The sequence below is a fragment of the Athene cunicularia genome, assembly GCF_003259725.1.
Source record: "Athene cunicularia isolate RWA chromosome 21 unlocalized genomic scaffold, athCun1 chr21_part1, whole genome shotgun sequence".
NCBI lineage: Eukaryota > Metazoa > Chordata > Aves > Strigiformes > Strigidae > Athene > Athene cunicularia.
In genome coordinates this window covers 4,676,777-4,691,709 of record NW_020799127.1, presented here as the reverse complement: position 1 = coordinate 4,691,709, position 14,933 = coordinate 4,676,777, and the positions used below count along the sequence as shown (strand labels likewise).

Genomic DNA, 14,933 nt, shown 5'->3' with positions numbered 1-14,933 from the left:
AGGCCCAGGTAAGTGGATTGAGCATTTAGACTTCACTTTCTGAAGTACCAGGTGAGAAGCAGCCCTGCTATTGCTTCCTAACATGGTTCTGCTAAAAAGCTTTCTAAATCAGTTTGCATATATTACAAGCTTGCCTGACAGAAGAAAAATCCCTTGATAGGATTTATGTGTAATTAGCTGGTTTACTCATTTAACAGGTCTAATTCAGAGATCAGCTATGTGTGAAAAGTGCACCAGGTTTCAAATCTGCACGGAGTGCAACCAGTTTATACCACTGCCTGATGAAAGGACAAATATGTGTGAGAGAAGGCATTTACTCTGTGCTGAGCTCAGGCTGGTAAATTTGGCATTTATAGCAAAGCTCTTCTTAAGACAGGCTTGAAGCTGGAAGAGAGGAAGCTCCTAAGGAATAGCAGTTGCCAACTGCCCACCAAAGGGGTGATTTCATGGCACAGACCTGGATCCAAACACATTCCTATTCCAGGTGACAGTTCAATATTCCTCCTACTTAGAGCATGAGAGATCGTGGAACTGTGGGCCACATTGCCTCAAGAGATGAGGTTTAGTCTTTTGCACAGGGACCACTCCCCTCAGGAAACACAGCCCACCCTTTTCCTCCATGGTTTCAGCTGTAGCGTGTATGAAAACTCCTTTCTCACAGGAGGGGTGTTTAGCATTTAGTGTTGCAGCTTTATCTAAAACAGGGTACTTTGGAAATGCCAACAAAAGATGAGTCTTTCTAGTTAAAAAAACACTGATCAATAGCCACTGTAGAAGGCCAGCTTTCCCCTAAACCATCCCCTGTGTGCTAAATCCTTTCACAGCTATTACTCACACTACTACTAGGCAGAGCTGACATCTCCCAGCAGCTCCAACATCTCTGTTCAACCTTTACTCCGCACAGAGCAACCTCCCAGCTCTGGTACTGTGACAGCAGAGCACTGTTGTACAGGTTTATTCAGGGATGTAACACACTCCCTACCCCTTGGTGATTCCTAACAGCCTTTATTTCCTTTTGACATCAAATCTGTGTTGCTTTCTCCCCAAACTAGAACTGAAGGTGTTCTTTAAGATCCAGGGTTTGAGGTAAATAATGACATGTACCCTGCAGCATCACTGGCTTTAAGTGTGCCATTTCCATCTTACAGATTGGGATCAGTAAGAGACAAAACTGCCTCGCACCACCACAGTGCAACACATGCAGTGCCCACAGCGGGGCACTGCTGTGCTCCTCAAATTTCCAGCCACAGGTAATTTAGTTTCCTGGAATAATAGGACTAGTAAAATAAATCATTGAAGTGAATCAGAAATTAATCTTTTCCTGACAAATCCACCATTATGGGAAAAACCTTAAGCAGCAAGAACTGGCTGAAACAACCCTTGACTCAGCTGTGCAATTTGATTTTTTCCTGCCTGGTAAGGGACTAACGTTACCACTCTGCTCCCCACTGCCCTGCCACGATGCTGCTCTGACAAGGGCCACACAGAGCAACAGGACCACAAGGGTGACAGAGCCACTGAACACTCTCTTGCCAGACCCCAGGAAAAAGGAATTCTTCCTCCTCATCTCCAAGAACATAAGCACTGAGAATGAGCCACATGCTTTGCAGTCTTGCCTTCCCTTCCCCACCAAACCAGCAGTGAGTGCTGCAACCTGAACAAAAAAAAGGTTTTAGAAATCCAAGTATTTGCTCATGAGCCTTTGGTTTATGGCCATCTGCTCTCACACAGCTGGAAATCCCCTGAAGTCTTTTCTTTTCCCATGTGAAATATGGTACCTAGATACTAATGGGATAAAAATTAAAGTGCAGCTATCAGATCAACTTTCAATTATACCTTCCATTAGAGTGCCATTAGCAAAGCACAGGGGCTCAGGAACAGCCCTGTTCCACAACTCATATCCCGTTGAGCTTCACCTCCTCCTAGAAACAGATCCAAGATGAGGTTACAAATTCACCCCCAAGATGGTCAACAACCTCTCACCAAGGCTATTGCTGAACTTTTCCAGTAACACTGTGACAAGACTGACAAGCAGGTATCTGCAATGGTCCACAATAAAAAGGTTAATCACAGCACATGTCATCAGGATACACCTCATCTTTGATAAAGGAAGACAGACCTCTGAGCTTTTTTCTTCCCCTGCAGGATCACAACCGATCTAGGTGTTCAAGCCTATTCTCAGGCCCCCTTCCAAACGACTAAACACATCCTCGAAAGCCACCTCTTGGCAGCAGGCACATAGAGTCTTATTTGTTACAAAGCAACCTAAGTCCACCCCACAGCAACAGCAGTGCAACTCATTCCCTGCAAAACAGCTCTAAAACAAGGTTATGGTTATGCAGAGGTAGGTCCCTCTGCTCCTCAGACTCCCCCAAAGTAACTCAAAGCCACACTTCATTGGGTTGTTTGATGCTTTTATTTAACACATGTAAAAACACTACTATTTCTGTTTGCAGGTACCTCTTGCTGCACTGCAAGTCACACAGCTCCAAACATTGAAGGCCAAACAGGCAGAGAAAGGAATTAAGTGTTTATGCCCAGAGTCACAAGGTCATGGTCCCAGAGGGTGTTTAACACACAGAAACCCCCCACCAGGGACTGTTCTATGGAAGCAGTAGAGCATTACAAGTAACAGCTTGGAGTTGGTGAAAACACTAGGTGAAGGAATCAACTAGGGGGAAGAGGACCTGCAAACTGGTCTTTTTCCTTCAGCTGCCCTTATCTTTCTAGTACAGGTAATTGTGATCTAAGTAGATGACTAGTGCTTTAAACCAGAACAGGGGTTGACTCATCCACACAGCTTAGTGGATACACGGGTTCCTGAAGTTCCTTCCAGCAAAACGGGCCTTGCCGCCAAGCTCTTCTTCGATTCTGAGGGAAAGGGAAGAAAGTGCTGGTGTCAGCAGACAGCACAGAATTCAGGCATTACACTAAATCACCTTATCTACCTGGTACTGAAGATACCACAGAGTCACAAGCCAGTTCCCACCAAGCAACTTCAGTTACACACATTAACCACACTGGTCACCATCACTCATCTGCCTAGCTTCACCCCAAAATGTTAAACACTTGCCCAAGGCAACAGCATCATGCAGACAGAGAGACAATGTGTGATGTCTAGTGTCAGAGGATGCTTTGTATGATGTTCCCCTCCAGAGTGTCCCATACAGACACTGCCCATCTAACTCATCCTTCACCTCAGTCAGCTCCGCAAGCACAGCGCCAGCCCAAAAGCACCTCTGCCAGGGTCAGTTTATGTCCCTAAGCCACAGCGTGTTTCTGAGATGCAGAAGACCAAGCTGTGCCCCAAACACATTAGTGGAGCATCCAGTTTATGTCAGGCTTAACCTTCAGCTCTTTTCCCTGCGAATCTCACCTCAGCAGCTGGTTGTACTTGGCTAGACGCTCAGATCGGCAAGGGGCACCGGTTTTGATCTGAAATGGAAATCAGAAAGTTGGTAAGGAAATATAACAGATATAAGGCCACAGATACCAACACAAGACCACTCTATTCTGTTGAGTAACAAGCAAAATCACAAGATTTCAGTATTGGATTCAAGGTAAATGTATACTCAGAGAGAGTAGGTCTTGGGAGCAAGTGTGTGTGTTTGCCAACAACTACAGTAGCAGAAAATCCCAATACATCCACTGGAGTTAACCAAGTTTTTTTAAATTACCGGTTAAAAGGTGAGTTTATGTAAGGTAACATGTTCCCTTGTCACACTCCCCTTGGACAAATCAGCTTCCTCTATACAGGAACAACAAACATGCATGCCTTAAGTCAGAGCAGAACCCATCTACTGTGCAGAAAGGCTTCACCACCCCATTATCCCATCCAAGAGGGACACTACAGCAGGTACAGACACCCACCTGGCCAGTGCAGAGACCAACTACCAGATCAGCAATGAAAGTGTCTTCTGTTTCTCCAGAGCGATGACTCACCATCACACCCCAGCCATTGGACTGGGCGAGCTTGCAGCTAGAAGAGATGAACAGATAAGGCCTCAGACCATCCCCACTTGCTTAGCAGCCTTTGCTCGAGTGATCCTCCCTTTGGGAAGGCAGACCTGCCCTTTGGTACACGGTAGGCTTTGGATCACGTGACAACGCCATGATAAAGAGCTGCTTTTACACATGCTTAGACCCAGAGAAGTTGTTAGAGGTGCCTATAGGATTTCAAGACCAGAGGTACAGGTTTACTTCTGTTAGTTAACAACCACTCTCCCCACAGATGCTCCATCAACAGATCCCTATCCCCCTAGCTCTGGTCTGTACGCTCATGTCCCTCAGTTGGGCAGTCCCCCTCCCTCATAGGCCAAGAGGGGAGAACTTACGCTTGCAGGGACTCTGTCACAGAACCAATCTGGTTGACCTTAAGGAGGAGGCAGTTGCAGGCTTTCTCCTCCACAGCCTTGGCAATCCGCTTTGGATTGGTCACAGTCAGATCATCACCCACCACCTGGATACCAGCACTGGCAGTGAACTTCTTCCAGGCAGCCCAGTCATCCTGGTCAAACGGGTCTTCGATGGACACCACTGTAGAGGGACACAAGGGGCAGTGCTCTATTTATCATAACGCCACTCTGAAAGGTCTTGTTTGAAAACAGTGGCACTCAAGTGCTGCAGCCAAGTACTACCCACTGCAGAGAATATTCCTAAGCCTCCTAGCTAGCAGGCTAGCTGCTTGGTGTGCTCTTGATCCCTCTTGTAAGGGAGGCTGCATCCTAGCTCCTCCCTTCAGCAATCAACCCCTGTTCACCACTACCACAGTGCTTCTTGTTGACAAACAACTTACCAGGGTAGTTCTTGACAAAGCCCTTGTACAGGTCAGCCAGCTGATCAGGAGATATGTATCTGCTGGGATCATCAGGGGATTTGAAGTCCAGGTCATACTTTCCGTCACGGTAGAACTCGGAGGCAGCCACATCCATGCCAATGACCACCTTCTCAGAGTAGCCAGCCTTGCTGATAGCAGTCTTCAGCAACTCCAGAGCTGAAACATGGCAAAGTATTTCTGAGTTCCCAACACACCTTAAAAGCTAGTCATTTACCCACAACGGTACATTCACTTGCCAAATCTCCATTACCCCCTAGGGAAAGCACAAAGGCCACAGAAAAGGGTCTTAAAATCACCCACTTCTGAACTGAGACTGGAACAAGACATTAATACTTCTTTTAGCTTGTTAATGCCCCTGAGACACCATTATGGGATTCATAATCTCTTCAGGCAGGACTACATATCAGCCCAGAAAGCTTAATACTACATACTACATCCTCTTTCAGCTTTATGCATGTGGGCAGGAAGCAGGGACTGCACTTTAATCCCTTTTAGCTCCAGATCAGGTGCTGACCATGAAAGCATCCAAACGCTGACAGGCAACGTGATACACAGCCTGCCTCTGCACAGGGCACCCTCTCTTTGCATCTACCTGCTCTCCACTTGCACATTTATATGCAGAAGAGGGAACAGAACTACTCAGTTGGAGTCTATGGATATTACCCACTATGTTACCCTGTTTGGCAGAGTCCAAGCAGCAGAATTCGGTATGGTCATGACCAGGAAGATTGTCCAATCACCCCTACCTCCAAGCCAGCAGCTGGGTCAGCCAGGCTATTTACAGTGGAAACTTAAATCAAGTAGCTTTGGGCAGGTTTTTGTTGGGTTGTTTGCTTTTTTTAAAAGGAAGAAAACCAACATGTTAATGTAGTACAAACTACAAAAGCAGCTGCTGCCAGCAACACAAATTCCTTGGACAATAATAGTCATTCAAGGTCATCTTCATCCGTGTCTGCCAGGGTACAAACCTAGCAAGAGCTGCACACAACTGTGGGATTTGGAAATGCCCCAATTTCTGGTGCTGGCTCAGTATCTTCAGTGACAGAAAAGGCAATGCAGTTCAGTGGCCACCTTCAACAATAATATAACTAACAGCTTCAAAGTAACAAGCAACTTAAGAATTCTAGTATTCTACTGAGCTCCATTTCTGCAAGAGAGGCAGAAAAACAACTCTTCTCATACAGTTTTTGTAGAAACAGGTAATTCACTTCCCACAAGACAAACTGCTTCCCTCCCCCACAAGTTTCTGGACAGAACTGTTTGGCTGTGGAAGCAGCAAATGCCTCGACTTCCCAGGCAAGCCTTCATGCACTCCCACACATTACCAGGCATAGTCCAAACTATCTTCCTCCATTTGTCAGCAGAAAAACAACTTAAGCTTTGTCTACAGCCTTCTGTGAAGCCTGCAATGCACGCAGACATTCCCACACCACTTTTCAGCTGGAAGGGGTACGAGTCCCTTAAGCTGCTACAGGAATGAAACAGCCACGAGCCACTGAAGTCAAAGCCATCCTGTCAAGCTGCATAAACTGATGCCCAAGGAACGAGCTTTGTGCTCCTACACTGGACCAACCGGTACAGCATCTTTGCTGCTCTTCTCACCTTTACAAGCTTGCCAACAAACAGCAGCAAGTCCTACAACCTACTGGTCCTGCTTCCCATTCTTACAGAACAGGTATGGTCTTCAGACAGGGCCAGGTTGGACGGGGCTTTGAGAAACCTGGTCTAGTGGAAGGTGTCCCTGTCTGTGGCAGAGCACTGGGAACAGAGGATCTTTAAGGTCCCTTCCAACACAAACCATTCTAGGATTCTAGGATTCTTTCTCTGGCTAACAGTTACAAGCTCCTCCTCCCACACCCAGCTCATTCTTACCTTCTTTATTTTCCAGGATGTTGGGGGCAAAGCCACCCTCATCACCCACGTTGGTTGCATCCTTGCCATACTTCTCCTTGATTACATTCTTTAGATTGTGATACACCTCTGCACCAATGCGCATTGCCTCCTTGAAACTGTCAGCACCCACTGGGAGGATCATGAACTCCTGCATAGCCAGCTTATTGCCTGCATGGGAGCCACCGTTGATCACATTGAAAGCCTTGGAGTAACCAAAAAAAAAGTTAGAATGTTTCAGGGTAAATTGGTAACAGCATTTGATAACTCTTCATTCTCTAGAAAACTTAATTCAAGACCACCAGATCAAGTCTTTAGCTAGAGACTTACAGGAACTGGAAGAATGACTTCTGCATTTCCAGCAAGGTCAGCAATGTGACGGTACAAGGGGACACCCTTCTCAGCAGCACCAGCTTTGCATACAGCCAGAGATACACCCAAGATGGCATTGGCACCAAATTTGGCTGAAATAGGAAGAAATTGTTTACAGAAACGTTATATCTTCATCAAGAGACAGCAATACAAGCACCACAGTCTTAGTTATGGAAGTGCACAACACATGCCATGCACTGCCCATGGTTTCTGATAAGGTGAGCTAGAATTCTATAAACTGATCTTCATCTTTTCACACCTCACTGCAACACAAAGTCCACTTACATTTGTTCTCCGATCCATCCATTTCCAGCATCAGTTTGTCAATTTTCTCTTGATCCACAACGTTGACATTCTGCAGAGAAGCAAGCAAAGCACTGCTTGACACCAAACATGGCTCTACAAACTCACCTACCCACTGCATTATTTCCCTGACAGGCACCAAGACTAGCTTAAGGGCAACTACCAAGAGTTGAAGAGCCTAGTCCTTGTCATTATCACACCCACGGCATCTTCTGGTCCCTTCAAGCAGACCAAAGCTGACAGATAAGTTAGACACATCAAAAGCTTGTTTTGTTCTTCCCATTCAGAGCTGTAAGGCTATCGTGTACCTTGACTCCCTGACATGGACCTGCCCAGCACAGGAGACATCCCAGTTTATGCCCCCCACCCCTTTAGCACAAGCTCAAAGATGCCCAGCTTGCTCACCACATACACCCACTTGTAGCTTAGTCTATCATGTTTGTCACTGAGAACGTGCAATCAATCGCTTCATGCACTACCACTTAGTTTTGCACCGTCCTTTCCAGCTAGGGCTTAGTGCCCACAAAATGCACAGGAATCTCACACCCAAGCAGACTTCACTAAGATCCCCTGAGATTCCCTTCCAAATTAGCCAGCCTGGATAAAACCCAGTCCCTCCTGATCACTCAGTCACCCTTTTAAGCATAAAGCAGCTTCTATCTGAACTGTGCACTAGAGTTCCCAGGTACTTAAGGATTTCTGCACATGTCAACACTAGGCTGCTAGAGATCGTTCTGATTAAGTGTTAGATATGCAGTCATTAAGTAAAGCAATTGCTGTAGGCCCGTTTGTTCACATGCACTTCAATACACAGGCTAACACCCCCCCCATTGTAATACAACTCCTGTAACTGCCTCTAGAGAGACAACCCATCAGTTAGGACACGCTGGACTGGCATTAGCTGATGTTAGCAGAAGACAGATTGCTCCTACCTTGCTAATCAGTGCGGGTGCAATTGTTTTATTGATGTGCTCAACAGCTTTTGAGACACCTAGAAGGAACAAGCAAATCAGACACTGGTCAACCACACTGGTTACGCAGGCATTAGTAGGTGATCTCAGTAACAATCATCTCGAGAATACCACCTCATGCTATTCAAACCCCAATCCAACCTGAGCTTACAGCCAAATCTGAACACTTATAGAGGTCATCTTGATTGAATCGAAGTTGCATGAAGTAAGCATTGTCTAGGAATGCCTGCTGCAATGTTAGCTTGCAAGACCATGCACTGGAGAAATTCATCCAAGTGACAAGGTTGCACTAAAAGCACATCCATTACCTGTGTACTCAATGCTGTCCCCAGGAACTCGTTAACATATTTAACAGCTCTGGATACACCTGACAGAAGCGAAATGGACAAGAGAATCAAGGAAGAGATGAAGACCCACAGCCAAAAACACAGGCAGTCATGCAAGAGAAAGAAAAGGACACAAATAGGTAAACAGACCCACAAGTCAGCAAGTGCCTGATACTGAGCAGCAGACTAGAAACAAAAAGGTTCAAAGGGTAGAGGAAACTCTGCAGCAGCCAGCAGGGCTGTGTTTGGTCCTTCCAACCAGGTTTCTGTACTACTGCAAACACCACCGTGGACCCAAACTTCAGGTGGACAAATGACAGCATTTAGAAAAGGAGTTAGGATAGGCTACCCCTATCCATTCAGAGAATGGATGAGTACAGGGAAAGAAAAAGGTTTTCCCAGAAGTTAATCATGCAGCAGCTCAGGCATTTCACTACCTGCTCTTACTTTGTACCGTTGCTAAAGCATCACCCTAACACATTTTACACTTGATACAAAGCCTCTGTACCTGGATGCAGGCACAGAAATTGATTGATTGTCTGCTCCTGGCTTCAGACAGGCAATAACACAAGCACACAGCACCGCCCTTCTAGTCTATGTGGATACACCATTGCATAAACCAGCAGTTCCAGTATGAACTTGCTTCCTTCCCCTAAGCAGAGACCATTAGCCAGCTACCAGTATTAGCCTAAGTAATACTGTCATCCCTGTGTAGTGTTTCAAGATTACCAAAGACCTAAGCGCTTCAGAACTGGTGAATGCTCATTAAGTGCGCCCTGAACCACATCAATTGCCTTTTAAATGGTCTAAGTCTGCAGATTTATATTACAAAAGACCTACCAGCTATCTGCAACTCATCTCATCTGGTGATTAGTTTTTCATAACTCATGTTATTCCCCAGCTGACAAAACCCTTCAGCTGTGATAGCCTGTTGTAGAAGCTCAGGCTACTGTCCAGTTAAATGCCACAAAAAGAGCTGCCTGTAGGATCAGATTTAACAGGTCTAAGCACACATATTTAGCACACCGAGGCAAATACACATTCACTCTCCTCAAGTAAAAGTGCCCAAGGTAGACAGCACAAGCTCTTCAGCTCTTTGGGATATTCAGTCATCTATAAATTTATTCTGTGTAGTAACAACCATGAATATTCTCAAAGCTCTCCAAGTTCAAGTCAGTAATTACTCACTAACTACTCTTTCTTAGTAGGCACAAAATACTTCAGCTTCCTTTTGCCAGACTGGCAGAAGTTTGAAGACAAGAAATTCTCTCTCCCAGCCAAAAGTTAAGTAGATTGCATACACCTGAAAGACATCACCAATGCCTGTACAACAGCAAGCTAAAAAGGAGTCCTGACTGTCCAAGCTCTCAGAGTAGTCGTAAGAATTATTAGGATGTTTATTAGGTAACGACATCTTGTACATGGCTATTCATTTTCCCCCACACTTATTCCCAAGCCAGTCCAGTGACTGCTGTGTTTAATTTCCTTCCAGAACACACAATCAGTCCCCAGGCAACTAAAACATTACGCCAACAGCACAAACTTAAGTATCCTGGATACCTGTAGTGACAGACAAAATGTTAAGTGGCTTTAGCTATTACACAGTCAAACAAAAGCATCTTCCATGATTACACTGTAAAGCTGAGTGTTGGCTGTAGTCAGCAGTCGGCGTAAACCTTGGGTTCAGGATTTAACATGCTGGATTCTAAGGAGTCTGTAGTGCCAGAGCAGATGCATTTAGCAGTTCTTTGGAAGTTTGATCTATGAGGAGATCCTGTGACTAGCTGCAGTATCACCGAGCCTTTTGGAGCAGGTAGTTCAGCTGCTCTTACGACACGCTACTAAAGCGCTCTGTATTGACATGCACCAACAAGCAGGGCAACAGTGGCGTAACAAAGGGTGTTTGGGCATACTGTACTAGAGACAGTATCACCTCTCTGGCATGCCTGAGCTCCACGTACCCACCTACGGAAGCACCGGGATTTCCACGACAGAGCTGCACTGCTGAAGGCAGTCACTCTCCACACCATTCCATGGCAAGTCCAGCAGTCTGGGCTTTATCTCTGCCCCAGCCAGACGGCCCATGTGTGGTGTGCACTGCTGCCATCTCACTGCTAATCTCCATGGCTTTTGCTTAATTGCCACATCTTGTACAGAATATGGACTCTGCTACATGTGTCCTGTGCTACAATCTGGCATAAACATATGCAGCAACACAGCCACTGTAACGGGCCAAAATTCCAGTTTACCTTTCCCCAGGTAGCGTGTCTTGTCATTGTCACGAAGCTCCAGAGCTTCGTAGATTCCAGTTGAGGCACCGCTGGGAACAGCAGCTCTGAACAGACCTGTTCACAACAGAAAAAGAACTGTCTTGGAACATTCAAGGCCACAAAATGTTTTCCACCCATTTATCATTCCAACCCAGTGCACACTTCCATCCCTGAAGGTGGGAGAGTTAATCTCTAAACCACATCTCTGCTTATTTATACAGTGACGCTGAGAGCACTTTCTGCTCCTTCACAGCATCACCAATTCATCAGTGACTCCCTCACACCGATCAACAGCAAGATGACTCACTTAAGCACTTGAAATGCACAGTGGAGGAGTAAGCTCAGAAGTCATCCATTTCCCTTCCAAAAAGGTGGCTTTACTCACTGAATCTACTTTTGAGCTCAGTCTAACAGCCAAGCTCTTAAATTCTTCTAAGATAAGGCATAAAAGGGACAATTAAGACGCCTATTTTGTTAATACAAGTTCTGAGCTCTTCCGACAACAGCACAGCCACCCAGACAGCCCATTCCTCCAGCCAAGGATGCTGAACTTTAAGCAAATCAGTACACTGAGTCTGTTCTGCCGGTGGTTCAAGATGCCAGTCTCCAGTCTTTCCCTTATCCCACTACAGCAAAGAGCTTAGTAGGGGTAATCTCATTAAATGACTGCATTAATCTTTTGAGGCAGAAAGATCAGCTATTTAGTTAGTGTATTACAGCTATTGTGTTTGCTCATTCCACCAAACCACACTGGTATGTGTTTGCACAATGCCTTTGTCAGATCCTATCAGATGTGGGATGAACAACTAACAAACCAAGGGAAAGTCCTACAATAATTAAAAATATAAGATGTTATATGTGAAAACCCAATTAGACAAGTTTAGTCATGCCTGAGTACTTACACAGAGAAGAAACCATTACCCAAGATTGAGCTCTGTAGCAGAAGACTTCCATTACACAAAGTGACTGCTAGACAAATCACAAATTAAACTTCAAGCGCAGTCATACTGAAAACTAAGACTATTAGCAGTTGCTTAAAGACAGGGAGGCCTTGTTAACTCCAAGTCTGCAAGTGCTATTTTGGGGCAAGAGGAAGAAGGCAGGTTTGGATTAACACTTGCATAACCTAGTCTGTAACCAGCAGCATGCTTCAAGAAGCCCTTTCACTGTCCAGGCCAATGACTTGAGTTCAGCAAATTCATCCCAGTAGAATGAGGTCTAGGTTTGTCCTTCAAGTCCCACAGCAAGCTCAGCAACATGTTATATGGATGGAGGAAAGAGCAAGCACAAATCCACTGCTAGAACAGGACAGTTTGTATACTTTTGACTGCCTCTTCAGTTCTATCGGATGCAAGACACAAACATCTACAGGTAAGGACGCACCTTTGTTGGTATAGAGGTCTACCTCAACAGTGGGATTCCCACGTGAGTCAAGGATTTCACGGGCATGGATCCTAAGAATGGACATCTTTGACACCTGAAAGAAGAGTTCAGCATTAATGGGTTGGAAGGAACCTTAAAGATCATCTAGTTCACACCCCCTGCCATGGACAGGGACATCTTTCACTAGACCAGGTTGCTCATTAAGCTCCATCCAGCCTGACTTTGAACTCTTCCAGGGAAGGAGCAGCCACCACTTCTCTGGACAACCTGTGCCAGTGTCTCATCATCAAAAAATTCCTTATATCCAAACTAAATCTACCCTCTGTCAGTTTAGAACTTTCAGTTTCAACATGTTCATCAATATTATTCAAACACAGCTCTGTGCAATCAATCTTTCTTTTTGGTTTGGGTTTTAAAAAAAAACCAAAAAACACAAAAAGGGTCAACCCCTACACCTCTTTCCTTGCCCATCTCTCCTGAAGTTTATAGCCATTGATGGCAGCACTCTAGTTGTGTGGATCATCCCACCAAGTTTCAGTGACAGCAATTAGGTCACAGCTTTCCACTCCATGTACACAGGGGCTTCCAGCTCCTCCTGTTCCATTACCCACACTGCATGCATTGGCATGGAGACACTTCTGTTAGGCTACTGACCCTGTCAACTTTAGACCTAGCCTGAATTCCTTCGAAGCATTTTATAACTGTTTCCCTGTTGGCTCCTGATCTATCAGCAGCCCCTGGGGCTTTTTCGGTTTGGTTTTTTTTTTTTTTTTACTCAAAACTCCATTTCTTCACCCCATACTGAGTCTAGCTTCAAACTCCCCTTCTAAGTCTGGCCAGGTGAATCCTATCAGCTCTCAAAAGACTCAGCTTCTCAAAGGCCTATCCACAATCATAAAAGCCAAAAAACCCAAGTATGGCACCAGGTAGGCAGCCAGGCAATGACCTGCTGAATTTCTCCTCCCTCCTAAATCCCTTCTTCTGACTGGGAGGATAGATGAGACCACCTGGGCTCCTCAACCTTTTAACATTGCTCCAAGGGTCACAGTCTCTTTTGATGTTTCTAAGTTGCCTCACTGCAGTGTCATTAGACCCCATACAGAATAGCAGAAGCAAACAATAATTTCTAGGCTTCACCACACTTGGCAGCCTCCCAGTGAGGTCACAACTGCAAGCTTCTGTAGGGCAGCAACTTCTCTAGAGAAAGTCTGAATGGAAAACGGGTGCTTCAGTGCCTTTCAGTAAGGAATCTCTAAATACTAATACCTTACATGCTTTCCTGGTGGCACTAGTTCTAATGGGGATGGGTGGTTGGATCAACTTTAGATGGCTTGCTTTTCCTGGATCCTGTCTACTACCCACATGCTCTTCATTCTTCAACCCTAGAGCACAGGAGCCTTCCAGGGGACAGGGGAAGGTTCTTCCACACCAAGGGGCAACCAAGATCCAGTCTCCATCTCAAGAGTGACTTGCATCAGTGAGCACTCAAGCTCACCTTCCCCTTGCACAGCATTAAAGCAGGGCCATCACACAATACCAGGCATCCTTCTCCTCACACCTACATAACTCTGTTCAAGTTTTGCCCAGGGTTGCACTTGCAGCCATGACATCCACTGCTGCCTTTGTGTGCCAGAGGCACTTCCAGATACTGAAGGTCCACACAACCTAAGGCCTGGACAGCTACTCCAGTCCTCAGGAGGACTGTCTGGGTGGAGACATCAGCACATCCAAGCTGCAGTGCTTCTGTCTGGGTTTCAGCTACAGCCCTGCAGTTGCAGCAGGTGGGCACCATTTTCTTTCAGCAGGTCCCAAGTCTCCATATGGCTCTTATCAAAAGAATAGTTCACTAATAAAGGGGCAATTCTTTTGAAAGATGTTATCCTTCCAATTCCCTGGACACCTCACGCTTCCAAGTATGCTTGCACAGCCACCAGTTGAGCTTGGGTGACCGTGAGGCTGCAGCCTAAGCCTGCAAGCCAAGCATGGCCAGCAGCAGCCCCAGAGCTGCCAAACTGCTGATGTTGCTCCCAACAGACACATCTCCCTGTTTCCACACCCTGGGTGTTGGTGCTCCCTCGGGGCTTCCAGCAGCTTGAACTGGCTTCAGGCACAGCTGGCAACACCCAACTTGCAGCCCTCCTGAAAACTGCTACCCAGTCCCTCTCCCATACAACCCAAGGGTGCCAGGGGCACAGAAACCCCCCGAGACACCCTTCCCAGGGACCTCACAAGCCTCGCACTCCCCTCAGCACACAGTAACTGCTGCTGTGAGCACCAGCTCGGCATTTAAATCCTGTAGAACACCTGCAATCATGAGAACAGTTCAAAACCACCACTTTATACAATTTCAACTGGAAAAACTTTATACTTGGTGATAGTTAGACGTATGTTGAGAGGACAGAAATCTCAATCTTTGAGAGATCTAAGAATATGTCACCTCACCACGTAAGAGAAGCCAAGCCACCCTAATACAGGATATCTCTGCTACAAGTTAGAATTCTTTTTGATAAAGGTCTAAAGTGCAACAGTTCTTGGTATGTACAACAGCTGGTCAGAGCCAAATGTAACCTATCTTGAAATA

General features: G+C 45.8%; 1 protein-coding gene across 1 annotated transcript; it reads right to left on the bottom strand.

Moving 5' to 3' along the window:
- Positions 1–2,397: 2,397 nt before the first annotated feature.
- ENO1 (enolase 1) lies at positions 2,398–12,483 on the bottom strand. Its single transcript, XM_026862825.1, has 11 exons — positions 12,353–12,483; positions 10,949–11,044; positions 8,335–8,393; positions 7,385–7,454; positions 7,058–7,191; positions 6,710–6,932; positions 4,796–4,993; positions 4,335–4,536; positions 3,871–3,979; positions 3,377–3,435; positions 2,398–2,871 (listed from the first exon to the last, which is right to left on the bottom strand). The coding sequence occupies exons 1-11, from the start codon at positions 12,435–12,437 to the stop codon at positions 2,802–2,804; spliced, it is 1,305 nt and encodes a 434-aa protein (XP_026718626.1). The 5' UTR covers positions 12,438–12,483; the 3' UTR covers positions 2,398–2,801.
- Positions 12,484–14,933: the final 2,450 nt, after the last annotated feature.

Bases quoted from the DNA above. Each gene is read 5' to 3' on its own strand.
- ENO1 (XM_026862825.1), bottom strand. From the start codon at position 12,437: ATGTCCATTCTTAGGATCCATGCCCGTGAAATCCTTGACTCACGTGGG. The intron at 11,045-12,352 runs GTGCGTCCTTAC...TGTTGTGAACAG, and splicing joins AGACCTCTATACCAACAAAG to GTCTGTTCAGAGCTGCTGTT. The intron at 4,537-4,795 runs GTAAGTTGTTTG...GTCCCTCTACAG, and splicing joins CTTTGTCAAGAACTACCCTG to TGGTGTCCATCGAAGACCCG.